Raw genomic sequence first — 19,703 nt, forward strand, 5'->3', positions numbered from 1 at the left:
AAATACCTGAAGAGCTCTCGGAAACTAACAAAGAAGATGCTTGTACTGATATTAATAACACACAAAATACTCGCGACTTTTATGAGAGAAAAATATTAAAAGCTAAACGCTTACTGAAGGTTCAATACAATAAGAATCAAACTCTCACGAGGAAAGTGGATAAACTAAATCGAGAACTTCAAAAATTTAATCCAATTGAGACTTATTTTCCAAACTTGCCAGCCAAGGGGAAGCTCTTCCTTGAAATGCAGTTAAGGCTGAATAACAAAGCTGCGAAAGGCAGAAGATTTACGAATTTCGAAAAACAAATGTGCCTGGCGCTGCATTTCCAAGGACCAAAAGCATATAAACAGTTAAGGAAAATGTTTCATCTACCGGCTCCTCGAACACTAAACTCCTGGCTGGAAAACGTCCCATGTAAAACTGGATTTTCATCTGAACTTATTGATTTGCTGAAGTTAAGAGTAAAAAATATGTCAGAACAAGAGAAGCTAACAGTACTTACTGTAGATGAAATGGCATTAAAGGAATGTCTACAATATGATGCAAAATCTGACACAATTGATGGCTTTGAAGACTTAGGTCAATCATGAACATCCGAATATGCCAACCATGCCGCAGTTTTTATGCTATCCAGTTTGACCCATTATTGGAAACAACCTTTGTCATATTACTTCGTCCGGAACTCAATGAATCAAAATATTCTTCATAATATTCTAATCGAAACGGTGGAAATTTTAATTGACATTGGATTTGTAGTTAAAGTGGTAATTTGTGATCAAGGTTCAAACAATCAGGCATTATTTAGAAGACTTAACATCAACGAAGACTCACCATATGCCATATTCAAAAATCAAAAAATATTTTTCATGCCAGATCCACCACACCTTCTTAAATCGCTTCGTAATATGTTATTAAAATATGACTTTGAGGTAGCTGGAGAAACAGTGTCGTGGGATCATATTGAAAAATTTTATGGCTTTGACACAGTTGAATCATTTCGCATGGCACCAAAATTAACACCTAAAGACATTAATCCAAACAATTTCCAAAAAATGTCTGTCAAACGTGCGTGTCACATATTTAGTCATTCAGTTGGCATGGGTATTTATATGTATACCATGATGAAGAAGATGGACCAAGAATGCCTAGCTACTGCTAATTTTTTGAAGGAAATAGACAAAATTTTCGACATATTTAACTCAAGTAATCTCAAAACAGATAAGGACTCGAGGAAACCTCTAGTGAAGAACTGTCCGAGTATTGAATTTTTAAAGGAGAAGAAAGCTTGGTTTAAAAAAATTAAAGTTTTAGAATGTAAACGAGAACCACCATGTTTGAAGGGTTGGAGGACTGCAATATCATGTTTATTGGAATTAAGTACAGATCTTTTAGAAAATGAGCAGTTGAAATATATCATGACTTCTAATCTTAACCAAGATGTCCTCGAAAATTTTTTCTCCAAAGCTAGGTCTTTGAGTGGCAGCAACGATAATCCGACTTGTCAACAGTTCCGTTTTACATTCCGCAAGCTAATGTGTTCATCACTTTTTTCAAAGTCAGACTCATCCAACTGTAAGGATGTTGAAGAGACATATATAGTGAAGTTAACTGAACTTATCGGCACTCATTTAAATAAAAGTGTTGTACTAGATAAAGAAATAGACTTCTGTGAACATATAAGTCATGCTCAACCACCTACATCGATTAACTACCTAGAACTTGCCCGTAAAAATGTTTTAACTAATGTCGCTGGATACATAGGAAAAAAAATGCTTGAAATTCATTCAAATTGTAAAAACTGTGCGACAGCAATGTTGAAAGAAAGTACCAAAATAGACAGTGACAATGAAATGCTCATCGTATTAAGATCTTATGTTAATGATCCTGAGAAAGAATGTGGGAAGTTGAAAATGCCAACTCGTGAATTTGCTGAAGCAATTATGAAGTTTGATGTGTATTTCGATCAGTTCTTTGGTCTCACTATGCACAAAATTAACCTGCTGACGAAACTAGATCATAAAATAAGCGAAATTCCTTTTCCAAATTCTATGTGCCAAGAAATACAAACCAAAGCCCGACAGTTATTTTTAAAATGTAAAATACGTCGAATGCTTACAGTTCATAATGAAGAACTTAGTGAAGAAAAAGCTGCCAAGAGAAATTGCAGAGCTACTAATATACCTAATGACAGAGATGAAAGGAGAAATCGTAAACTGTCAAAAGTTCTACATTTGTAAAGATTTCATCAACGAAGATTTTAGTTGTAAACATTTTATTTTCATAAATATAATTTATCTGACTATGTTGTATTTTTTACTACATGATTTTTCTGCAGAATTCTCCACTCACCTTTGGCACATTATTTTATAAAGTCGCATAGGCCTAGTTGTTTTAGTGAAAAAAAACACAAAAATTATTTAATAATGATAGTAATTTACCGTAAATGGTTCTATGGGAAGATATAAGTTAAATTAAAATAAGCAGCTAATTTCTGAAATAACCATTTTAACTTCCTAGTGCCGTCCATTTTTAAAATTCCTAGCCGGCGGGAAAATGATAAAAAAAAATAATTGATTTCATAGTACCCTAACTGACGAACAGGTGGCGTGTCGTCGCAGCGAAAAATTTTAGTCTGTCAAATTTCCTATAAAGTTGCCGATCCTAATAACCATACCGTACATACTTCATCCATGCTACTTGGTTCAGTCATATTTAGACCAAGGCTTAGACCTATAAATAAAATTTGCATTGTAAAATAAGGCCTATTCGCATTTTTATGCCTAATAAAATTACAAAATAAATTGATATTTATATAATTCTACGTTAATTTACTAAATAAATAATGAAAAGTTAGAATACCTGCAGTTTCAGACGTTTTTGTTGCAGTGTCCTACCGCAACGTACCACTAGACTCGCGTAACTCGATGACTGTACAATGGCGGGCGATTTGAGCCGAAGGGGTTAAAATGTAAATTCGTCTTTGTCGCAAAACACACACCCCACAATTTAAAAAACTTATAGAAAAGGTCGATACAAAGGGTTGGGATTTCTTTTAAAAAAAATTGGTTTAAATTCCATTTGATCTTCTTGATGTAGAACCAATGAATTAACTTATTCACAAAAATAGAAAATCGTTGCGAGTCTTATACACTAAGAAATTACCGTGATTATGACAGTCTTAATACATCTCCGGAAGTACTTATGATTTGTAGAGAATTTGTCGGAATTCAATCGCGAAGATTTCATACTATCCGAAGGTACTGTACTGGGGAATGATTTATAAAGGCATGAATTATTCAGTGGCGGATTAACTACCACCCGGTAGACTTGAACTTTATTCGAGGCCACTCTGACCGCGCTCTAGTTTTTTATTAAGTGTAATATTACCGTAGAAAAACATGTGTTGTTTTCATTGTTAATTGAAATACGAAATCAACTTTTTATTAAATAAAAAACTGTAAATGTAGTCTAACCGCTGATTTTATGACTATTTTTGAAACGTTCATATAACGGTTAATGTTAAGTTGCGGTAATTTCTTAGAGTGTATATATTGTCAAATTAATAGTTACGCTTACCGGAACATGTTATAAATGTTGGACCAAATGGATCATTCATTCTTTGTTTACCTAAAAGAAATATGATTAATTTTCATACACGGCACAGGTTGGTTCGCGTGGCTTAAAGGGCTTTCCACCACCCTTCTACGCATTGTAACCCGCCCACCTGTTTAAAAGCTTTAAATGTCGCTCGATGACTTGGGCCTAAGCTAGTGATGACTGGAGTCTAAGCTAGTGATGACTGGGGCCTAAGCTAGTGATGACTGGGGTCTAAGCTAGTGATGACTGGGGCCTAAGCTAGTGATGACTGAGGCCTAAGCTAGTGATGACTGAGGCCTAAGCTAGTGATGACTTGGGCCTTCGGTGATTACTTGAGCCTAATTAAGGTAGCTAGCTGATTTTTTATGTAAAAAAAGGGATAACATAGCTAAACCCTCAACAAATTTGAAGAAATTAAAAAACTTACTAATTACTCGTACCAATAGGTCTTCGAGCAAACAAAAAGACGCGAATCTCGGATCAAATAGATGTTCGAGTAATAAACTACATAAAAACTATATAAAATAGCCAACGGTAGACCGGTTTCGTTCTATTTGGAACTCATCAGTACCGTGCGGGAAATCTGGCTAGCCATCTTATTTTTTTGTGTAAATAATGTATTACCCCCGCATCGCGACAGTCGTTTCGTTTTTGTTTTTTTTTGTAAACTATACTACTGTCTAATTTTTTTTAGTTTTAATTTGTCAGAATTTCTTTTTTCAACGAATTTCCTTTTAATTGTCTTTATTTAGATCTTTTTGTACTCTGTGTTTTAAATTTTTCTAGTTATCCCTCCCTTTTGCTAAGTGTTGTTCTAGTGACTAGTGTACTTTTTTCCGCGCCTAGTTTGTTCGGCTGTATAGTCTGTTACAAAAGTCTTCGACAAAGGGAGTTTTTCCATTTTTCTTAAATTTTCTCGAAACGTGTGAACGATAGAAAAATGACACCAGAAACAATTTTTAATATTTTTTTGTTTCCTTTCACGTGGAGTGGTCGGTTTTTTCAGAGCGACAATAGTTTCGGCGGTAACGCCAGATGTCGTTTTTGACAACTTTTTTAATAATGCAGTTACGCTCCTGATTTTCGGATTCAGTGTGGTCGATTCATATTTAGAAAGTGTCACTGTCATTGCTCTACCACCAACGGTTGAGGAGCTATAGCCAGTTGCGATTTTCGATTCCATTTGGGAAAAACTAAAAGACGTCAAATATCACTTGCGGCATTCCTCCGATAACGCAGAGCGTTTCAACAACATTTAATATTGCATAGGAAAAGAAACGATAATGGAAGCAATGAAAGTAGAAAATAGGTATAGAAAACTGTAATTGTACCAGCTTTGTGTTTACTTGTATTCTATGACTGGCGTTTTATATTTGGTTCGTGTTAATGTTTCTGCTCTGATTGAATTTATGACCCCGCTAATTCGGCCTTGCAATTTACGCTTTTGGCCTCTTTTTTACCAACAAAAACAAGTAAGGTCTTGGGTCTCGCCGCTTTTTCTCCTTTCGTTCTGTGATGCAGTCGAACTCGCGACAGTGGTTTCACACTCTACTAATTAACGTTTTTCGGGGGTTTTACCTCCGGGTGCAATTCGTCTAGCACCGGGTGCGTTTTCGCGCAAGATAATGTCCTCACAAGACGTACGATCTTCTTGCACAAGGCCTTCCGTTTCCCCTGCAGCTTCTTTTCCGCCGTCGTCCTCCGTGCCTGCTGACAGTTACGCGGACCTTGTCGGTCAACTTACTATCTTCAAATCAGATCGGCGTATTATTAGTCGCATTCCGAAAAACGCTAGATACATGGCGTCTATGGCACTATCCTCTTCATTCAACAAGGTCGTTAAGGACAACAGTTTTGAATCTTGGGGGCGCTACTTTTCTTTCCCTCTATGTGTCTGCAAGTTCTCTTTGCCCCAACGAACTCTACTACTTTAGAGGTCCTCAAAGGTAAACACCCCACAGGGAATACCCATCAGGATTTTTCGTACGAACCTGAAGACTTAAATAGTCTCCCTCGGCTCAACGTGGAAGAATCTAGCGTCCGCACTGCAATCATGTCGTTCCCGTCCGGCTCGGCAGGTGGTCTCGACGGCTTAAAACCTCAGCATCTTAAGGATTTGATTGGGCCCGACACAGGAGCTTCCGGCGAATGTTTGTTTAAATCTCTCACAAGCCTCTGCAACTTCATGCTCGCCGGCCAAGTCCCATCGGCACTATGTCCAGTTTGATACGCCGCCAATTTGAGCGCTCTTCTGAAAAAGGACGGAGGCGTGAGGCCCATAGCGGTGGGATGCACTCTTCGTCGTCTGGTCGCAAAGGTTGCCTGCTCTCACCTCATGCCGACTCTGGGTCCTCTCTTGCGACCCACTCAACTGGTTTTCGGAACGCAGGGCGGTGCTGAAGCCGCTGCTCACGCATTCCATCGCTACATCAACCACCCACATCTCTAGCCGAAGGTTTTACTCAAAGTGGACTTTCTCAACACGGTACGTCGCGACCGCCTCCTTGAATGCGTTTATAGGGAAATCCCTGAACTTTATCTCTACCTGCGCCAGTGCTATCGGGTCACCTCTCACCTTTCTTACGGCGAATCCATAATACCTTCTGCGCGCGGCGTTCAACAAGGAGACCATTTAGGACCTGCTATCTTTTGCTTCGTGGTCCAGAAAGTGGCATCCTGTATGTCTTCAGAATTGAACATATGGTACTTGGACGATTTTTCGCTGGGTGGAGAACCAGGTGCAGTTCTCGATGACCTAGTCAACCTAAATCTCTTTCCTCGAACGTCGGCCTCGAGCTCAACCCGTCGAAATGCGAGCTTCTCGTTCTCAACGGTGGTGATCTCACCGACGCCCATTTCCAATCTATGTTCGATGCGGTGGCCCCGGGCATTAAAGTATTACCACGATCCCAATTCATCCTCCTGGGCGCTCCTCTCGTCGATGAGGCCATGTCTGCCTGTCTCTCGAGTAAAATCGAAGCTCTAGATATAATGACAAAGAACTTAGGACAGGTCACAGCTCACCATGGGGTCTTTCTGCTAAAAAATTCCATGGCCATCCCTAACCTGTCTTACGTCCTCCGTAGCGCCCCGGTATGGCGGCGATGTCAGACCGACCTCCGATCCTTTGATGACAAACTACGTTTGGCCCTTGAAACGATCACCAATACTTTGATGGAACTTTCACCATGGGAACAGTCCTCGATTCCGGTGGCTAAAGAGGGCCTTGGAATCCGCCATGCCACCAAGATAGCTCTCTCCGTTTTTTTGTCTTCGTTCTCGAGCGTCTCTGATCTTTTTCGCGAAATTATCCCAGATTTCTTCACAGATTCGGAAGACCGGGTATTTCTTGACGCCTCCGCTAGTGGGAACTCCTTTCCGTTGAAAGTTTACCTTCGCCAGATCTTTGGAAATACCAACGCGCTTGGGAAGACCCTGTGATCGACAAAACTTTATCATTTTGATCCGCTCGGGCTTCAACTGACCGGGATGAAGCCCGGCTCTTATCGGTGAATTCTTAGGAGTCCGGGGCGTGGTTGAGCGCTCTTTCGTCGCCGCCTCTCGGTACTCATTTGGATGAAGAATCCTTTCGTATCACCGTCGGTCTTCGGTTGATTCCTTTGGCTTGCGTGGATTAAGCTGCAAGAAAAGCTCCGGTCGGCTCTCTCGCCATAGCGCGGTCAATGATATCCCGTGACGCGCTCTCGTTTCTGCTGGCGTGCCTTCCGTCCTGGAACCACCTGGTCTATCACGTGATGATGGAAAACGCCCGGACGGCATGTCGTTAGTCCCTTGGTCCGGCGGTAAGTCGCTTGTGTGGGACTTTACGTGCGTGGATCCTTTAGCTCCATCGTATTTGGCTAACTCTTCAATGGCCCCACTCTGGGTAGCTACCCAGGCCGAATCGAAGAAAAAGGCCAAATACTCAGGGTTAGAGAATCGTTTCCTTTCCAGGCCATTGTTGTCGAGACCCTGGGATCTTTCGGTCATGACGGCCTGGAATTAATACACGCGATTGGCCGCAAAATTCGGGAGGTGTATGGTGACCCGCGTTCGACCGATTACCTAGTACAGAGAATCTCAATCGCGGTACAACGAGGCAATGCGGCCTCGCTTCTGAACAATTTTCCGCCGGGCTCCTCACTCGAGGAAAGTTTGTTTTCTCTACCATCATTGGTTACATGTTGATTTTAAATTATGTTTTTTTTTACATTTCAAATAGCTCTGTCATTAAAGTATTCAGTATTAAATAAATATACAGTTTTAAATGTTTCTATATTGTTGAGGGCCATTTTTTGAGAGTCTTTAGTGTATATACAACAGTGCGGGGATGGAGAAGCTTACTACGCATCTATCTGTTAAGGATTTCGCGGTGTTTAAATCAGTGGCAACGGAGGCCAAATATTTGGTGTGGTACTAAGGTTAAAAACTGGAGGTACATAAACCCCAGTGCTGAAAAAATACTTGAAATTAATTAGTTTTGATTTTTTATTGTTCAAACTATTATTCCTCGAGTACTCTGCTTATCACTTTAAATAAAATCAACGCATTTGCTTTGATAAAGCATTTATTCTTTCTCGTGTTCCTGCTATAACCAATTTGTCAATAAATGCAATAAAGATGATTTAAGAATTTCATTCCCAGACTTAATTGGGTGTACAATTCACATGTATTAAAATTTGCAATTAGAGGGTTTTGACTTTTGATATTAGCCGGCAAATGGTCTTTTAAAGGTTGGTCGTGACTGAATAGAAATAAGAAAGCTAGTTCGTAACTTACCTCCTTGGCCAGACACGACGAGATTAAAAGCCAGGATAGTTGCCAATACCAGCACGTATTTCATCATTTAAAGGCGTAGAAAATCGATGAAGTTTGGATATAATCTGTAAAATTGGTAAAATAAATTGCAAATAACAAAGTTCAAACTTATTTTACTATTGAAATACTCTTAGGTAAAACGGGACATCGCATTCTGTAAATTTATCACGTTCAACAGAACGTTAACGGAAATATAACCTTTCAAGAATTTTAAGAAATGGTTTTTACACAAAATGGGGATTTGTTGGTACTAATTTTAATTCTTACCGCCGTTCGGGGCATATCTCTTTAACTGTTAGAGTTAAAATGGATTTATTCGTCAAATTATACAAAAGTACAGAAATGAAAACCCAGCGTTCATTTCGTCAATCGGGGCTCAGTAACTGGTTACTTTCCAATTTTAGTATTTAGTGATTTTTGAAGTTTGTTTGCCTTCAAATTTATATTTTCAGATAGCTCTGATCAGGAGTACAATATTCCCCTCCTTCAAATTAGAGAGGGGTGCCGAGCTGGTAGTAAAATGTTTCATTTAGGTTATTCCTTATTACGTTTAAAGGGCCGCTGTATAAATTTAATATGCCCCCCTTAATCGAAAACATTCCTACGCGTCTAGTTCTGGTCACTATCATATTAAATTATTAGTGTTCTCAAGATAAATAAATTTTAAATCAGCTAGTTGTGTGTTTCGAGGCACTCCACCGCTATAAGGTCCCCCTACCCTTTTCCCCATGCCATAATAACCGCGGTACCCTCCCCCCCCCCCCCCCCGCAAAAATAACATAAAAACTCGTCTTTCTCTCGTCTCAACCCTCCCCCCCCCCCCGCCACCCCCGGTTCGCCGCTCCGCCTCTGGTACCCTTATACTGACGCAAAAACACAAAAAGGCTATATTTGACAGACTAAGCAAACATTCCAGAAAGCTCGGACGTACGACGACAACAACCGACGTACCAAGCGCTCCTCATAATATAGATATTATACATATTTCGTTTATTCAGAATACCTGTATTTGTCAGAACTAATTTTTTTTTAGCGACCCCTAGCGACCAAGTTAACTTCCTATTGCGTTAAGGTCAATTTTGACTTTTACATTGGATAGATTAAGCTATTCATATCACCAAAAGTGACATAATTACAAAAAGTGTGACAATCCCTGTACTTTCGTATGCTAAAGGCTTAATGAATACTCGACTCCAGATCGACCACATAAAAAACTACTTATTTTCGCCTTTCTGGATCTTTTGTTAGTCTATGGTATTATATCGTAGGTAGATGGCGATATCATATCCACAGAACGACGAAAATTAAAAACATACACTAACTTTGACCGGTGCTACTTAGTTCCTCCGTTCCTCACTACGAGGCGTTATTTGTTGGTTTTAACTTCCTTGCCTCGCCAAGGCATAATTTCCCTTCTCCCCTCCCAAAGTGTATTTCGTTGGTAACATTCATTATGAATTAGGTCTGATTGACACACTTTTAGTAATTATGTCACTTTTGATATCAGGTAGTATTTTTGGGAAGTCTATGTTTTGCATATAAATAAAGATACGAAACGAAAACCATCTCAAAATGCACTAAATCAGCCATTTTCGAAGATTTTTTCATTATGGCTAGACAAGAAGTCATTTTATGTAATCACGGTCAAAAATCGTTCCGATCTCTGTTAGTTCGGCAAACAATTACGTTTATCTATGATAAAACAATTTCTTTAATATTTCCCAAATCTAGCAAAGATTTTGGAGGTTTTTGGGCTGGAAAAATAAAACGTTTTAAACAAAAATTACGAAATTTAAATTTGCTAGAAATAGTATTTTTTCCCCTTGCCCTCTTTAGCACTTTTACCGCTATCACAATTTACTATTTCACTTGATCACTTCATTCACAAATGAACACTACCCATAGCCACTCAACACCGAACCCGAAATTGTTCAACAGTTTCAGTTTATATACTCGTCCTGAGCTTTTTTCTCACAATACAAAAATTAGGGGAAGGTTTATTTAGCTAAAAAACCTAACTTTATCTTGCCGTAAATTCACCTTTCTTTTGGCCTTGAACTTTTATTTATTTTTTAAAATAGATGGCGCTAGGCTTGCGTTTTCTAGATTAACCCGCGGATTTTAAAGGAATAGAATGGTGGAACTCATACTATGTTAATTTAGACGAAAATTGCTTTAATGGTTGTAATTGCTTCGTTAATTCTTCTATCTCTCTCATCCTTCTTCTTGTCTTCCAAATTTATCTCAATAACCGATTTAAGAATGTACGTGGGTAGTTCCCGAATACCCCAAAGTTCAAGTAAACGACTTTACAAAGGCTCTGATTTTAGCGGTTTTAAAGGTTTTAAAGGTTTTAAAGGATTTAAAGGTTTTTTTAACTCGCTGGTGAATAATGAAAATATTCTCAAAAATTTATAAATATTTTCTAACATTTAGGAACAGTTGATCTTACTCGTTTTTGCAATGCTGTTTCTACGTAGAAATGAAATGTGTATTAGCTGATAAGCGTGTTAAATCATTGTGCCATGTGTTTTATCTTGACGTCAAAACGAATCATGGAGTAATGAAAGTCGTTTTTTCGAAACAATAAATTGTCTTAATAGCATGAACCAGTATGACGTTTGATAGAGCATGGAAATTGGTATACATAGATATTTGATCACTGATAATATTTTCGCGCCATCCATTTTGCCATAACTCGCCAGCGCATCATTTTCTATACCGTTCGCATCGAGTGATATACGAATTACATAGCGAATAGAATAGTAAAAAATTTAGGTCATTCACGTTAATTATTATTAACAATGTATATAGTTCATAAAAAAATGAATCCTTATAAATATGAGTTATCTATCATTTTTCCACATTAACAAACAAATATATCACAAAATGTGAAATGGCGACGTTATGTTTCGCGTCTAACCAGGTGCATCTTTAGGTCGGAGTTCTAAAGGGACTGGCCAGTTGCTATTTTCTATTCCGGAAGGTGGTGTCAGAACGTTTTTTAACCAAAGGTAAGCAATGATATTTTACAGTGATTCTTCTACATTAAATTTTACAAAATTGTCTAAAGTAGAGTAATATTTATTATTTTATAACGTCATTTCTATGTACAACGCTACGATTAATCAAACGATGAAGCATCGGGCAATTGTGTAAATAATTATAGGGTTTATTGTACATTTTCATTTGAACTTTGAAGTCGAACATTATACATGTACCTACTTATGCATATTTTAAAACTCCAATTGATGTTAAGTTCCTAATGTTAATTTTAAGCTAGGTTGAAGATAACTTGTAAGTACTAAGTAATTTAGAAACACAATACACAGATAATGTTTATTATTTCTCTTTCGCTGTTCTGAGTATAGAATTTAAAAACTTAAGATTTTAAATATTTTTCGTTTGAAAGACTAGGAAATTATTTTTTCATAAAGCTAATAAAAATATTATGTATGGAAAATTTTATATAATGAGTTCTATAATTATATAGGCTACATTTTAGCACCATAAATAAGGAAAATTCCGTTTTTATACCGCAGTTCAAAATAGGGTTGGTAGTACGTTGTATGGCCAATTTTTTGGGGTTGACAATCTGGGCCGTCTACAAAACGTCACCTATGATGGTACTATAATCCGATATAATAGACCCATAACAACTCCTTCCGCGTTGAGTTTGCAAGTTCTCTCCCCACTGGTTAAAGGGGTTTTCCCCCGAGTTCTTCGGTTTCCCCTTCCCATAAAAACTTGTAGAGGTTAACGGTAATAGTAAGTGTAGGGAGCTGTTGGCTCGCGTGGCATGAAGGGCTTGCCACCACCCTCCTACGCATTGTAACCCGGCCACCTGTTTAAAGGCATTATAAGTCGCTAGATGACTTGGGCCTAAGGTGGTGCCTTGGGTATTAGCCTAGCTGATTATTATTATTATTAAAGAGGGGCCGCAGACGAGGCTTAAGTGAGACCTCTGGACGGAACATCCTGTTTGTGACGAGTTGAACCACGTGACCGCCATTGAAATATACAGGCGGAAATAAGGAAACGGATGTTCCGTCCAAATGCTGAGTTGCCAGATAAAAATTTTAATTTTCGCCCCCCCCCCCCCCCAACTTTCATCATGGGTCTATAATTGCCAGTTCGAAAGTCGACTCTTCGGAGTCCCTTACGAAAATGACTTGATCCAATTTTGGACATTGGATCCAATTTGTATCAAGCTATATCCTGAAGGGATCAAATAAGGATCAACTATCCACATTGGTTTGATCAAATAGTATTGTATCAAATTTGGATCCAAAAAATTAATTGAAAAGTGAGTACAATCACGACTAAGTGGAAGGTGTAGTATCTGCAGTGAATGTTATGAAATATAATTCATGTTACTAAGATTGCCTTTACGCCTAGATTCCTTACCTTAAATGCTGGTCTCAGTCGGTATCTAAATTCCTTTGAATCCCAACCGGATCCAAATATCATTAGATTCAGTCGGGATCCAAATCGCATTGGATGCCGACTGGATCCGAATCTCATTGGATCAAGACCCTTGGATCCCAAATAGAGAACAGTTGGATCCAAAATTTCATCCAGAGAAGTCTGTAATTGGATCCCCGTTTGATCCAATTTTGGATGAAATTTGGTTCAAATTTTGATCCACCATTTTCGTAAGGGGTCGGCCAACTAGAGGTCCTATTATTACTGATATTTTTCAAACGATTTTATTTGGGAACACGGTCGGATGTGGTGTCCAATCAATAGCAACAGTCGGGATGTCCTACCCAGCCTACAGTAGGGAAGACTATTTTAAATCACACAGCCGGCCAACTATAGCTGTATATACGCTATTGATTGGACACCACACCCGACTCAGTATTCCAATTTCCCGACCAAATTCGTAGTAATCGGCCGACTACACTGAGCTACATGGGTGGGCCGAAAGTTAGAGATCAAGTTGAAATGGAGAATGATCATCGAGGATTCCAAAAACTAGCTCATTAAAACTAAATCATCAAACAAATATAATACGATGTTTATATTATATTAGGCTCCAGCCAGGGGTCTGATATTAGAACTCCTCTTAAAACAAGGATTCCTTACATAAGGAACAATCTATATTTAACCTAATACCATTTACACCTGGACTGGATAGGTAACGCTATTCCGCTTTTTCTTAATTGTCTCCACCAAAACACCACCAAGCGGAGAAAATCCTCGAATTTCGGCCACGAGCTCGATTAATTTTTCATCAATGAGGTAAAATAAATAGAGATCCAAATCCGCCTTCCAGGACCTACCGTTTCGCGGGACAGTGTCCGAGGCAGTGATCGCTTCGTGCTCCGTAGTCCGGCTCGAAGGCAGCGGGAAAGTAGGCCTCGATAAATTTTGAAAATAAATATTGAGCATAGGGAATTTTTCAAATTTCGATAATCTTAGAGTAGATATTACTACATATAACCGCTCGGGGATCTTGGGACGAGACTCGTTTAGGCATGATCTTTTTAACTAACGACCAATATCTTATTGGTCGATGTTTTAAATAAGTCGTAGCTTAAATAAGATTTAAAAGGGAATTTTAATGTTGATTTTAATAATTTAGGTTATTGGATTTTTTGGAAGGATATAGTGGTTATCAGGGGTTTTTAGGGATACTAAATATGGCTATTTTCTACTGGGGATTCTCTGATTATTGAGGGTTGACCGTTTAATGTTAATTAACATAGAATTAATTTAGATTTACATAATTTGCGGCGTTTAAACAGATAGTTAATTAATTATCTCTGGTTTAAACGGGGGAGCCAACCTGAAATTTTATATTGATAACCCCTATTTATATATTAAAGTCATTAAAGTCAAAAACGTTGAATTCTGTAAATATAATTTTTTTCATTAGCGAACAATTTCAGTAAGTTAAGTTATTGTTAGCTTTGAAATACATTTTCTGTGTGGTTATTGTCCGTTTCCAGTTTCCTAGGCCTTGGAGAAACCCAGCTGTCGAGTCTATCATAAGGTGGGCAGCGGCACCAATTCTTAGGCTTTAAAAACCTTATTAACTTTATATTTCTTAAATTTAAATGGGAACGGAGAAATATGTAAATCTGGGGATAATGTAAAAATTTACATAATTCATATTTTCTCAAGGAAGGGAATAGAGAGAAAAGGCGGGGCAATTCTTGACAATGACGGTCTCTTAAAAATGTCAATGATGCCCACTCCTGATAATACCAAGATAAATGCGTGCATTTTTTAAATTCATTTTTAACATATTAGAATATACAGGATCTTTGGAATTTATCGATCCAAGCGTTTTTCTCGAAAACGACGTGACGGAAAATTTTCGGGGTATATTTGTAAATTTAAGAAAAATCGAAGCACTTTTGTGCTTTTCAGAAGAAAAAAAAATTTAACCGGTAGGTCGCAGACAAAAAGAGTTGAAAAGCATATTGAACAACGTAAGAATACAATTTGTTGCGTCAAAATACGGTCATTTTTCTCCGCGTTTTGAGGGCTTGAAAGAATACAAGCCGGCCGTAGGGGGCAATTTCTTCTTTTGAAACCGGAATAATCCAATCACAAAAATATACGTTTATTGGAATTCATAGAACAAACCACTCGCATAGAGTGGAAGGCTCTATGGAAGCCCAAGAAACATTTATCCAAACGGGCCAACTTGTTTTCGAGGCGTGAATAAATATAGTCCGAAGAGCGATGGTGTTGTTTTTACATTTTTTAGAGTATAAACTTACTTTTTTATGCAGATATTGTACATGACCTTTAGGCCAGCTGGTTTATTTAACGCCTCGAAAACCAGACGTTACGTATGAAAAGTGTTAACAAGTTTCGCTGATAGCCTTCCACTCTATGTGAGTGGTTTACTCTATGACAAGGATCATATTTTATGAAAACCAAACATTCATTTTAAAATTGACTTGAAAACCCCAAAGTAATGACGCCCATACCAACTTATTATTTTCATATTCAACTTTATTACCTCTCCGAGGGGACAAAGTCCCCTAGGAGGGGTTATACAACGACCGTGTCTGTCTGTGGGTGGGTCTGTGGGTGGGTCTGTGGGTGGGTCTGTGGGTGTGTCTGTGGGTGTGTCTGTCTGTCAGGACTGCGAACGCGTTCGCATTTTCGGTGCAAAGTGTAATCACTGCGTACGCAGTTTCTCAAAGGGTTGGCAAAACCACCGTGTGACGGTGAGCGTTAACGGATGCATTTGCGGTTTGGTTTGGATGGTGTTTTTTCGCTCACCGTCGTGACGGTTTGGTGTTTTACGTTTTTGTAATGTTTATGCGTAGGTTGTGAGTGTTGAATTTGTTGTGTTTGTGTTCTGATGGTTGTGCATGTTGAGTCTGTTGTGTTTATATGGGCGTTTTCTCTCCAACTTCTTCTTAATGACTTTGGGACGGACCGAGTGCTGAGTGTAATGCTACCTCTCAACGTCCAATGGCAGGGTTTCCACCAGTTGTACACGGTATTCGTCTTAGTATCAATTTGCGATCGCATCGGGCGGGATTTGAACCCGAGACCTCCTGATTGACAGGCGGACGTTCTACCACAGAACCACCGACACTTGTTACGCTTTATTGAAAATTAGACCTTCAGCTTTATCGGAAGCGTATTTAATAGAGTACGAAATTTTGGTTTAATTGAAATAGAATTGAAATTGAAATTATTGCATCGAAGAAATTCTAATTTAGCGTTTCTCTATTGATTAAAAACAAATGCGCCACCCAGGTTTCGAACCCAGACCATTCGGCTTGGCAGTCGAGCGCTCTACCACAGAACCACCGATAGCTGCTTAGATTCACTGAAATTATTACCTATTATGCTTACGATGCCTGTCTTAAAGTCTTTTTTTATTAATGAATTTATGAAGGCCTAATCTGGTATTTTTTAAAGGTTAAATCTTGTTTTAGCGCAGTCAGCCGAGATTAGAGGGTTAAAGGGTAGACCCTATGGGTGGTCCACTTTCTTAACGACCTATATATAGTTCTGTTAATTCAAAGGAGATAATTTAACGTTAATTGCTTTAAAAGCTGGCGGTTAGTCAAGTGGCTCTCTGTGCTTTGTTGATGGTAAGGTTTTTGCTTCTTGTAAATACATTTGGTGTGGATATTTGGATATCTACGATTTCTAACGCAGTCAATGATTTCTTGGGTGTGCGAGTCATTATATGATATTGGAAATTGGACGGCATTGGTCTTTTTCATGTGGTATGCGTCACAACGTCAACAGGAAGTGAACGAGTCGTCCACTACCAGATATCTACGGTATCTTCATCAAGGGCGAGTGTTGAAATAAAATGAGCGTTAAAGATGCGGCAAGTATTTCGTAAGCGAGTAATTCCAAAAAGCCTCTGTAGATATTTCATTAAAATTTGCTTCGTATTATATTTAACTGATAAACTTGTTCTGTAAAAGGGTTTAATTCAATTGTGCATTGTTATAGTACGTCTAACTTACTGTTGTAACTACTTAACTTATGATATTCTGAATAAATTAAAATTGGTCGTTTCGTCTCAATTATTTTAATTATAATTAAAATTTTATACCGGGCGGGATAGAAATGGGTTAATATTTTTAACAAATAACTCTAAATTGCGGAGATATATCTTTAAGGGTTATCTCGAGAAATTAATACCACTAGGGACAATTCTTCCGAGGAGAGGTATATTTTGGCTTGCCAACTTGTATTTTAGTTCACAAAACATTTAAAGTCTCGCTGTCCGTTTTTTGGTTAGCACGGGCTCCAATGGCATGCAGCGAATTTAAAAGAGCAGATAGACTTACCTGTTTCTTCAGTGAAAGTACAAGTGAATAGAAGCTTGCTATATCGTTGTGAAAATTTCCAACTCGACATCACGCCCCTCCAATTAAAATTAATGGTATGGATGAAATCATAATTGTCAGGTTGTGGGAACCACGCAGGCAGACAGATGTTCTACAGGAAATTCGAATTACACCTAGAAGATTTATAACAAGTACTTAATCACCGTGTTTTAAAGGTACACATAATCATTTTAAAAATTCAGGACGAATTTCCGGTTGCTCCTCCCTTCATGTTTCCTAAAACACGTGACAATTTTGCCACACCCTCGCAGGGGGGTTTTTTTTTTTAAAACGGGTTTAAAAAAAAACCCAGACCCATCGGGTTTTATTGTTTTTTTTAAAGTTTTATTAAAATTTAGGCTAACAAGTCAACATTACAAAAATCGATGTATTTCAACTCGCGATATTTAATAAAATTTAAGACAATTCTAGTAAAAAGCTTTATATATTTCTTAACTAAATACGAATAAACATGTGTTACAACTCAAATTAGTGATAAAAAAACAACCCATTTGTTTTACCAAAAAGTGGGTTTTATCGTGGGGTTTATTTAGTGGGTCGTACCCAAAAAAATCCCTGGGTTTTTTTGGGTACGGGTTTGTTATTTCGAACCCTGTAGCCTCAACATTGAATTAAAGAAAAGCGTCGGCCATGGGGATATAGGAAGAAACTTTCGCCGCTGGTGGCGTGACCGAGAGAGATGTTTGGTCCTCAAGACTACCAATGAAATGGCATCGTCTGCTTAAAGAGCCCAATAGCGGATAAACGTTTTTACCTATTTTTTACCTCTCCGAGGGGACTTTGTACCCTGGAGGGGTATTACAATCACCGTGTCTGTCTGTGGGTCTGTCCTGCGAACGCGTTCGCATTTTCCGTGCAAAGGTTAATCATTGCGTCCGCAGTTTCTCGAAATGTTGGCAAAACCACCGTGTGACGGTGAGCATTAACGGATTCATTTGCGGTTTGGTTTGGATGGTGTTTTTTCGCTCACCGTCGTGACGGTTTGGTGTATTACGTTTTTGTAATGTTTTGTGAGTGTTGAATTTGTTGTGTTTGTGTTCTGATGGTTGTGCATGTTGAGTCTGTTGTGTTTATATGGGCGTTTTCTCTCCAACTTCTTCTCAATGACTTTGGGACGGACCGAGTGCTGAGTGTAATGCTACCTCTCAACGTCCAATGGCAGGGTTTCCACCAATTGTTCACGGTATTCGTCTTAGTATCAATTTGCGATTTATTGGCGCCGGTCGGGAATCGAACCCGGGTTTGCCTCGTGTAAGAGATTTACTCTAACCACTCACCCACCAACGCTTGTTTAGTAACGGTGTTTTTCTTAAAAACAGCTTTGGCGAATGTCATTTACAAAGTTATAACGTTAGGTACTATAATTTATTCTACATCATTCTAAATATTTATAAATTATATTCATTTTATATTTAATTAAATATTTATAAATTATATTAATCTTATATTTAATTAAATATTTATAAATTATATTAATCTTATATTTAATTAAATATTAATAAATTATATTAATCTTATATTTAATTAAATATTTATAAATTATATTAATATTATATTTAATTAAATATTTATAAATTATATTAATATTATATTTAATTAAATATTTATAAATTATATTAATATTACATTTATAAATTATATTAATATTATATTAATATTACATTTATAAATTATATTAATATTATATTAATATTATATTTATAAATTATATTAATATTATATTAATATTATATTTATAAATTATATTAATATTATATTTAATTAAATATCTGAGTATTTTACTTTATTTGATCGTGTTCAGGAATTGAACTCGGGTCGCATCGTTACAATGCAGATAGTTTACCGCCGAGCCATTGACTTCCTGTAGGAGTATAAAAAGTAAAGAAACCATCATGATAAGGCGGGTTTTTTACCTTTTAATAACGCTTAGAAAAAGGATAATTATTCAAAACTCCCGCGGAAACTATATAAAAGTAATAATATAGCGCCACCGTGTGGAGAGCTATCAATCAAACCGGGTAAAAAATATAATCTCTTCAATTTTTCGAACTTTAGTCAAATCTTGACGGGACTAAAAAACATCAAATAAACGTATATAAAGCCGTTGCCGTCAATATGGAAGATTAATCTTTCTTAGTTCTTGGTGGTCAGACGAACTACTACAGGACGGGGTCCTGATGTCGGTCAAAAGTTATGAGGTAACTTTGCGGTTTTAATTAGTATGTTCGGTCTTCGGTCAAGGAAAGAGTTAAATTGTGTTTCGCGTTTGGAACGTGAGCGAATGGACTTAAGTGTATGAACAGTGCGTGTTTAAGACTGAAAGTGTTAAAGTAATTGTGAACTAACTCAAGTCAGCTGTAAGATAAAATTGATTGTTTTTTTTATTGGAATAACCTATTTATACCCTTGAAATTATCAACTCAACCTGTGAGGCTAATT

At 37.7% G+C, this 19,703-nt stretch overlaps 1 protein-coding gene across 1 annotated transcript in view; it reads right to left on the reverse strand.

The window, feature by feature from the left end:
- LOC149926780 (uncharacterized) overlaps positions 1-17,251 on the reverse strand; it is a 41,283-nt gene extending 24,032 nt beyond the window's left edge. The window contains exons 1-3 of the mRNA XM_090159604.1: positions 17,205-17,251; positions 8,380-8,483; positions 3,580-3,630 (exon numbers count right to left, since the gene is read on the reverse strand). Of these exons, the coding sequence (XP_090015730.1) occupies positions 3,580-3,630; positions 8,380-8,446 (118 nt within the window). The 5' untranslated portion in view covers positions 8,447-8,483; positions 17,205-17,251. The remainder of the gene's footprint in view (positions 1-3,579; positions 3,631-8,379; positions 8,484-17,204) is intronic.
- Between the last annotated feature and the right edge of the window lie 2,452 nt (positions 17,252-19,703).

This window comes from Leiobunum rupestre, chromosome 9 (assembly GCF_980474605.1).
Source record: "Leiobunum rupestre chromosome 9, qqLeiRupe1.1.hap1, whole genome shotgun sequence".
Classification (NCBI taxonomy): Eukaryota; Metazoa; Arthropoda; class Arachnida; order Opiliones; family Sclerosomatidae; genus Leiobunum; species Leiobunum rupestre.